Here is a 9209-nt window from a genome sequence, read left to right as displayed (position 1 = left end):
ACAGTCTTCAATATTCTCTTGAATGGGTTTTGCTGAGTCTGGTGCAGTTACTTTAATACTTCATTGATTTTTAATATGCAATCTCACCTAACAGCACAGCCATATATTCAATATACTTATCCCCCTTTTTTGGCTATTGGAAAAGAAATACTTTACAGGAATGTGCTCAACATCTGCTGAAAACTATTATTTAGTTTGTTTAAAAAGAATCAACTGGCAAAATGTTTCTCCTGAAAAGTTTTATACAGTTAAAATATACATGCTTTAGCATTTTACATTCAAGGTCTCTTAAGTACAAAAGCCTGCTTTACTTTGTTATGTAACACGGAGACACCAAGTATGATTTAGTCATTCTTCATTTAAGAAACTACAACTTTTTACACAGGCTTTTAAAATTTCATATGGAAAGTCACATGCAAACACTTGATGTACTGACTTATAGGGAAAAAAGCTTAACAAGTGCTTTAGTTGCAAAAATATATATATACATTTGAGGATCTTACTCAAACAGCAGATTTATGATAATTTTAGAATGTAAAATAGTAAGTGCAAGTAGATTTTTTTTTTAAATAGTACTATATAGAACTCCATTTCATACAAAAATAGACATCCATATATTTTACTTCTATGGCAAACTTACGAGTTATGTCTTTGTTTGGGGATGATCCTGGTTGAGTGCCCAGCTGGCATAGCTTTTGGAATCTCAAATATCTGTCTTCAGCTAACCTGAACTCTTTAAATAATCCTAGAAATACATACCCTGAATGTACAAATGCTGGAAAAAATATATTTTCAATGAAGATTAATTTAGTGCTGCTGAAGCCAGGGCGCTCAGGGCCTTCTCTTCCATGTCAGGTGTTCACAGCCTTCCAAGGGGCTGTGGTTGAGCCAGGAAAAAACTTTTCAAGCATCACCTGCAGTCAGTGAGGTCTGGCTCTGGTGGAGCAATGGCTGTGGTTGCATAGTGTGGAAATTGAGGAGAGCCCTGGCACTCCAAGCTCTGCCCATCAGTTGTCCTTGGTGCCACGGTGCCCCTGATGTGCCCACGCTGTGCTGGGAGCATGAAGCCAGCCCTGGAGTGCAGCTGCTGGCACCTTTGGGAATACATGCCAAGGTGAGTTGGTTTTGGTGCTGTTAAAAGCAGAGAAGACAAAGGCTTACCAGTGTCACTTAGGGGCTGAAAGGCCCCTGTATTGCCTCATTTCACATGCTCAGCTGGAATTCCAGTTCAAAGGTGTCTTTATGAACAAAAGAAATTGCATTTTAATGAGATACATGATTCAGGATGGCTTGGAGACTAAAGAGTTTCACTTGGGACATAAAAGCCCAGCACAAGTTCCTTGAAGCTCATCAGTGCATTCACTCCTCAGTGAGCTTCCAGCAGGGTGAGAGGAAGGTGAAGACAGCATTTCTGAAGAGCCTTTCCCCTCTTATCTCTTGCCCTTCCCATGCTGCAGAACCTCTGCCTGCTCTTTTGCATTTGCCTTTCATACTTCAGAGGAAGAGCAATGGTGACTTTCACAGGAACAGCCTCTGCAGCATCAGCTTCTCTGCAGAGAGACATTGGATCAACCTCCCATCTTCCAGATTTGTGCAAAATTCAGTTCTTTTAGGAGCTGGTGCTTGGCACAAAGGAAAAGAGAGAGGAGTTGCTGCTTATGGTTCCAGTGGTGTATGACTTCAGTAGTTGGGTTCTTTTTTCCCCTCTACATGTTGGCAGCCCACAAAAAGTCCATCTGTGGGGTGGATTTTACTCACAATATTTCAATATCCCATTTCTGTGAAGGTCTGTTTTCTATTGGCTGATTCATAATGATGTGATTCTTGTCATAGTAATTTCCTCCTTAAAAATAAAGTCATGAAGGTAAAGCTTTTGAAAGAAATACTCACAAAAATTATACACCATCTTTGAGAAGTGTGACCAAGTAGGAAAATCAGCTGAAAAATTGGAATTCCATGAGGTAGGGGGCTGGTGTCTAAAACTGAGCAATGACAATTTTAACCAGCCTTCTTTTTTCAACTCCTTTTCTCTTTCTGAGCTATTCTGTGGTTGATTTTCCTTCACCACTTTGTCTTCTGTAACTTGCACTCCTTGCCATCTGCACTATTTAATTCCCCAAAGCACAACAGTTGATCTGATCAAAATAAACCTCTGGAATCAAAAGAGAAAGGTTCCTCCCTGCCCTGCTGTTTCTTGTCCCTCTGCGAACAACTGGACAGGAAATGTAGGATTCAGTTTCTGACCTTAAGAACAAAGGGGGGAAAAAAAAGCTGGACTATGGAAGTTAACCTTAATCAAAAGACACCTGTAAAACCTGTGAACTGAGAGTTTTTGTTTTTAAATACCTTTAATATCAAGCACCAGTTGCTCACTGAGGTATGAACTGATGGTTCCATCCTCATTGAGTCTCCACTTTTGCCTGTCCCTCCCATGTTCTGTCCAGAGGGCGACTTTGGCTCCAGGCAGGTCTCTGCCCCCAATGACATCCAGACAGGTATTGTTGGCCTAAAAAACAAGGAGAGCAGTGAGATCCAGGCCACAGAGCCTCACTTTTGTGCCTGACTTCTCTCAGGCACGGAGCATACGGCAGTACATCATGGGAAGCAAGCCAAGAACAGATTATTCAACACCTGACCAGCTGCTTGATCAAAGGTGGTGATCTTTTTTTAATGTTAAACCATCAGCTTTTTAAAAAATATTAATAAGAGACCATCAAGGGCAGCATTAGCAGAAAAGCACTCTGAAACTCACCTTGGACTTGAGGAGACCCCTGCAGTAGAGCCAGAGCTGGGAGTCGCTGCGGCTGCGCGGGGCCGCGCACACCGAGGCCGCCCGGACGTCTGCCAGGCTCCCAGCCACGCTCAGGTACTTGCCCTGGGCCCTGTTCCTCACCCTCAGGTACACTGCTGGCTGCAGGGCAGTGAGGGAAGAGATTTACCACACAGATACCAAGCAAACTGATGTGAGAGGGCCTCCCCTCCACCATCCTCCCCTCCATGTTCAGTCTTTGTTCTCAGTTGAGGACGTTCGGTAATTTTTTGGTTGGAAACCAACGTGCATGTGAAGCACAGTAAGTGGTTTTTCACATGCAGATGGGCAGCTATAAACAGCAATGGCAGATAGGTCTTTTTTCAAAGAATGTAATTATGGCTATAGAACTAATTCCTGTGATCTGCAAATATGCCCAGTTCAGCACATTTCACTCGTTCCACGGGCAGTAAAGGGGCTGTACTCACAAGCTTTTAATTCTTGGGACACAAAACTTACTGAGTTACATATCCAGCAACTTCAGCCCTCTCTAACTGGAATATATGGCAGAGAAATGCACCATCAAAATGGTTCAAAATATGTGGTTCAAATGGTTCAAAAATGGTTCAATATGTTCAAAATCATTGTTTTTGAACATACATGGAAAACAGGGCACTGAGCTGGTATCCCTGTTTATTGGTTTACTCAAAAAATAAAGAGGATTTTGCAGGGCTACTGCAGGGTTTGAGCTTTTGCTCTGTTATTCACTGATTTCAGTGCAAATAAAGAGCAGGGAGTTACAAAGGACAGCTCTGTTGGAACCCCAACTCCAGCACAGCCTTTTTCCTGGAAGCTTTACATCTCCTTTTTTTCCATATTAAAACAAACCCTGAGATACAGACAATAAAGCCTCTCTCCCACCAAGCATCCATAAACAAAACCTGTATCAGGACAGTGTTTAGTTACTCTTTGTGGTTTAGGGACCTGAATCTTTGAATGAGACTGAAATTGGATTTACCTGGGGTGAGACAGAGAAGGAAAACCTGATGGGAACTGCATGAGCTTTGCCTCTTTTGGAAATCCAGGCTACAGCACAATAAAATTCGCTTTTAATTATGAAACAAGCCAGTGTGGAATTGGTTTCCTCATTATATTGTTATATGGCAAAAATGTAAAAACAGAGCATCCACAGAACATGAAATTCAGAAAAACAAAACTTGGCACCAAGAAACTGGAAATTATTTCCCTTTAGGAACGTAACACAGATCTCAGTAACTGCTACAAGAGGCATTTTCTGCTTCAGCAATCTTCAGTGGGTCCTTCTGGCTGTCATCATTAGGCCTGATTTAAGGAGTACAACACACCCCAATGTGCTGATACCTCTGCACAAACCCCTGTCCATAAAAAACCCTTTTCCTCACTCAGTCTTCCAGTACCTGCTTCACAGGACGAAGGGAGCCAATCACTTTCCAGCCACTGTGTTCACTCCAGCTTGAAATCTCCCTGGGCTCCAGCAGAATCTGCTTGCCTAAAAAATTGCATCCCTCGTAGGCAATCCACCTGGATACACAAAACAGAACGTGAAAGAGCACTTGTTATCCACAGCAAAACTAAACCGGGCTCTTGGAAGCCCCCAAAGCTCTCCACAGTGATGCCTCTCTTTGTGTGCTGCAAAATGCCATCCATTTCAGTGGGATGACTGCTTTCTGTTGAAATTCAGACCTGTTTTCTGTCTGTCTGCCTAAAATTAATAAACTACACTTCCCATCTCCCCTTTCCCTCTCCATTTTTCCCCCCACAAAAAGGAGAACCTCTGCATGAGCCCAGATGGGAATAATGCTGGTTTCAGCAGGCCTGTGTTAGGAAACTAGGGAGCCACTAGGAAACCTGCAGCTTTGCCTGGTTGTGCATATTAATTATGAGAGGATCTCATAATTTTTTGTTACAGTTAAAGCTTTTTATACAGTTCCACTTGTCTGAAAACAAATTACAGGTATTCACTCCAAACCCCACAGCCTGCTGCAGCAGATTTTCCTGTCATGAATACACCATGGACGTGGCTGAGTCCTGTAACACCCAGTTAAAGCAGTGGCTCATACAGACCCCTTGTTATCTGGGCATCTGCTCAGTGAATGCTGCTCACAAAGGCAGCCTCAGGAGCACAGATCCCTTCTGTTTGTATCAATAGCACATTGCTGTGTGGACAGTGACTCCTGAATGCCTGACTCATTAACTCCTCTGAGCACAAAGCAAGTGCTGGTTTCCCAGGTTACCTGTTGCACAGGTCAGCTGCCAGGAACATGAGGGATGGCCGTGCTCTGAGTCACTGAGAAAACACCCACAGCCTCACAGCCCCTGGAACTGCTTTTGCCCAGTGCCCACAGCTCAGAGAAACTGAGAGCCAGTCCTGCTCAGGGCTCCATGGAGGCTCAACTGTGCCAGCTGAGAGCTGCCTGGCAATGAGGCTGGGTCCCTGTTTCTTCAAACAAAGTCCACACCTCCTGACTAGCAGGTATTCAGGGCAGCCTGAACACTCCTGTGTCTTCCTTATACTCTGAACACATTCCTGGCTTTTTTTCCCCTTGCAATGGTTTCTGTCAAGTCACTGAGAATTCACTGTTAACGTTACTCTTGGAGCATGAACAGTCTCATGTGGAACACAGTTCCAAAGCAGACATTTACAGGGAACAGAGGGGAAAGACTTACAGTGATCACCCTCTGAAGCCAGGTTGGCCTCCTGGCATTCAGTGACACAGGCAAACCCCATCTCTGCTCTCACACAGGCTGTGCCACCTCTCCCACGCCTCAGAGAGCCCCAGCACCCTTTGCCAGGGCAGATTCCAGGTTTGTGCCTTACTGAGGGGGCCAGTTGGTGCAGGAAGGAGCCTTTTACCTTTTTTTTTTACCTAAGCCTGGCAGCAAGATGCCATAGGAGTACTTACATAAATCTTTGCTATTTGCCCAAAGCTGACAGCAGGCTTTGGGACCAGGAACGAAAAAGCCTCTAAACCTGCCTTCCTGAACTCTGAATCCCAGATAAGGCAAACAAACCCTCTAGAACATCCCACAGTCACCTGACACCCTCTGCCTTTAGGCTACCTGTGTGCTGTGTGGGATGGGGATAGGCTGTGGAAGTCTCCTGTGAACTGTTAAATACACTGATATACTTTACTTAACAGGTGTGGTGTTCTGTGGCTAACAGAGCACACGGTGCAATGAAAATGACACAGCTAAACCAGGGAAAATCAACACTAAAAATCAACACACCAAAAATCTCTTGCACATTTCAACTCAGCTCAGACTTCCCCCTCAAGGATTTTTACTTTGCTTTTAGTGAAGCTGTGCAACACAATTTTTTCACCATTCAGAAGAGATTTTTATCCTTCACCGGTTCAGGAAAAATCCCACAATAGAAGCATGAAGTGTTTGAGATGAAACAAGGATCAGTGCAAGATGAGCTTCCTCAGTAGTGTACAGACACAAAGAAGATGACCAGAGGGCACTAGAACTGAAACCCAAGTGCACAGGTGAATTTGCACACATGCTTAGAGCAAAAAGCATAGTTTTAGCTAGGGATAATTTTTCCATTAGGAACGTTGTGAGAATTTTTACTAATAAAGCCCCTTTTGAAAAGGGCTCATCCCTTTTCAAAAAACCCATATTTTCCCTTACACTTTTTTTTTTTTTGCCAACTTAGGTTTTGCAAACTTTGATGGGAAAGCCTAAGAAAGGCAAAGGGAGAAAGGCAAAGGGCCAGAGCAAAGGCTGAGTGTAACCCAGCTATAACAAGGGATGGTGCAGTGCCCATTGGTGCTGAGCTGCTGCTTTGCAAAGAGCATTGACCAGAGTCTGAAGTGGGGGAGCCTCCAGAGCTGTGTTACACCATCCTTGGGAAAATCTTTATTCTCTTTCCTAGGAAGCATTGAAAAAATCTCAGAGGAAACCCAGCCTTTCTGCCCTGAACTTATCCCAGAGACAGGGAGGCAGCTAACCTGGCTTGGACACCCAAAAAAGAGCAGAAAGATGCAGGAGGGGCTGGCCTCTTGCACTCAGTCTCCTGTGCTTTCTTGCCACGGGGTCCCAAGGCCATCACCCTTCCTTCAGGCAACTGCTGGGGCAAAGGGATTGAATTTCCAGACAACACACACTTCTGTATTTTCAGCAAAGGCTCAGGCTGAAAGTGGCACAAATGTTGGGAATTGCTGTGAACTGGCAAAGCTCTGTTTGGGAAGCTGATGTTCACTATTCTCTCAAGAAAATTACAGCCTTGCCCATGTGGAAAAGGTGGGGAAAGGTCAAACATAAACATAGGAAATGTGTGTCCCATTAGGAGAACAGCAATTTCCAGCCACTCTCAGTTGCAAGTTATTTGTTGCTGCTGTGGGTGTGGAGGCTGAAAACCTGGCTGAAAACAGAACACTTGGGAGCTCTTCCAAAAGGTGAAAGGGAGAGACATGAAGGTCACTGCTGCAGATGTAAAATGTTTTCACAGAAGAACCTGGGTGTACATTCACACTCCTGGAGAAGGGTTAAACTAATAACAGAGGCAAATAACTGTTCCAGCTGTCAGATCCACTCTGAGCTCCCCTCAGGAGCTGCTGCTTCTCTGGCAGCCAGTCAGCACATCAAGCTTCCCTGAGCCACTGCAGTAGTTTAAATCACTGCAGTTCATAGCTGGCATTTTACAGCCTGTTAATAAAGGCACTCCAAGTTTACACTACCTGCCTTGTAAAGTCTGTGCCTCAGAATAGAAGTTAAGAATGTAAACCATCCTATGAACAAGGCAATAATCATGAGACAATGTCAGCTCCTACAGTGCAAAACTGACAGGGATATTTCTTCCATACTTACAATCCACTTCTCACCCACACAGACTGGGTGTAAAAGTGAAGGTCCTCATTCAGAACAGAATTGACTGCTCCACTGAAGTATAGCTCTCTGCCCTTGCAGCATTCCAGGCTGAACAGGCTGATGGAAGGCTCAGCAAAAACCTGGGGCAGGAGGAAGGACGAAAAAAAAGCACAAAGTTTTAGTGGGAATAGTACAACTTCAGTGGTAGATATGATGCACACATTGGCCCATTTCAGCTGAATTTCCTACAATGCTTTTGGGTTAGTTTGTGCTCCCTCAGCAAATGGAACAACAAGGGAAAACCCCACAGCACACAGAGCTGAAAACAAACTGCATTTATCAGTGGCTTTGTCATCAGTGTAGTGCCCTAGTGACACAGGCCAGGCACAGAGTCACCAAGTGATCAGAGGCCTCTGCTTAGAAAAACTCACTTTGATCCAATTTGTATCATTAGGGCCTTGATTGCTTTTTAAAAATCCACTTTATTTACTTATTGATGGAACATGCATCTAAAATAGTGAGTCAAATCAAAGTCTACTGTCCACAGACTTCAATTAGCTGTAGTTTACTGCAAACATTTCAAGTAGCTACAAATTGTAAAAGGTCAGAAATGTCAACTAAAAGGTTCTCAATGTTTTTAACAGATATTCCTATTTTTTTCTGTCAATCTTGAAAGAAGAGCATAAGAAGTCAATTCTATAATCTCATGTAGAATTCAAACATTTTTCACGTAATGCCCTTTTCTATGGCTGAAAGCAAATAAAAAGATCAGTTTGCATAAAAATGCGGTGCAGTTATAAGACCAGCAGAAAAACAGAGGAAGCAGATTTAAATACACAAATTCTATGCCTTAGTACAAGGAACACTTGCACAATGCTTCAGGATTTTTAACCTAAAACCAGAAGTAAAAGTACTTGCAGTTTACACCTGGAAAGGAAGAGAGAACAGGTCTGACTAACTCAGTGAGCTGCCTCTCCAGGAAAGGCACCTTCTTTTAGGAGATGTTACCCTGAGATAGCTGGCTCAGGCAAAATCTGGGATTTCTCTTGCAGCAAAGACATGGCCTCAGGTGAAATAAATGAAACAAAGTCTTGAATTAAAATTTACACAGGCACTGAGCAATTAAGGGAAATTAATTTTCATGTTTGAAGAGGCACATGGAGTGTAGGGAACTGTCTCTGAAAAGCTCAGGGGTGTGTCAGGACATATGAATGTGCTTGACACTGACTCAGTGCAGTTGGTATGCAGCTGGTTGGTCAGATTCTGCCTTCCTCTGCCAGCCAGTGCAGGGACAGCCCCAGTCATGCAACACTGCAGGGACAGAGAGCTCACCGACACATTCTGAGGAAGAGCTTGGGATCATCCACTCAGAGAGATTTTTAAACCCTACTGTGCTCCCAAAATCTAATGTTACACACCAGAAAGGGATCAAAACCTGTAAGGTTATTTTGGAATGTCAGCTCTTCCCAAGTGCCCTCTGCTGGACGGGGTGGATCAGATTTACAGTGGGAGGCTAAAGGCTCACTTTGAAAGGCAGAGCAGCAGGCCTAGAGCAGACAGCTACTCCTGGGGTTGCTTTGCTCAGCCAGGCACAATCATCACACTCCTG

At 43.9% G+C, this 9209-nt stretch overlaps 1 protein-coding gene across 1 annotated transcript in view; it reads right to left on the bottom strand.

Annotated features, from left to right (window-relative positions):
• Positions 1-224: 224 nt before the first annotated feature.
• The window catches only part of CRYBG3 (crystallin beta-gamma domain containing 3), an 80911-nt gene continuing 71926 nt past the window's right edge, over positions 225-9209 (bottom strand). Inside the window, exons 18-22 of the mRNA XM_066567594.1 lie at positions 7601-7740; positions 4186-4309; positions 2753-2911; positions 2347-2506; positions 225-1843 (exon numbers count right to left, since the gene is read on the bottom strand). Of these exons, the coding sequence (XP_066423691.1) occupies positions 1755-1843; positions 2347-2506; positions 2753-2911; positions 4186-4309; positions 7601-7740 (672 nt within the window). The 3' untranslated portion in view covers positions 225-1754. The remainder of the gene's footprint in view (positions 1844-2346; positions 2507-2752; positions 2912-4185; positions 4310-7600; positions 7741-9209) is intronic.

This window comes from Molothrus aeneus, chromosome 2 (genome assembly GCF_037042795.1).
Source record: "Molothrus aeneus isolate 106 chromosome 2, BPBGC_Maene_1.0, whole genome shotgun sequence".
Lineage (NCBI taxonomy): Eukaryota > Metazoa > Chordata > Aves > Passeriformes > Icteridae > Molothrus > Molothrus aeneus.
This window is presented reverse-complemented; position numbering and strand designations above follow the sequence as displayed.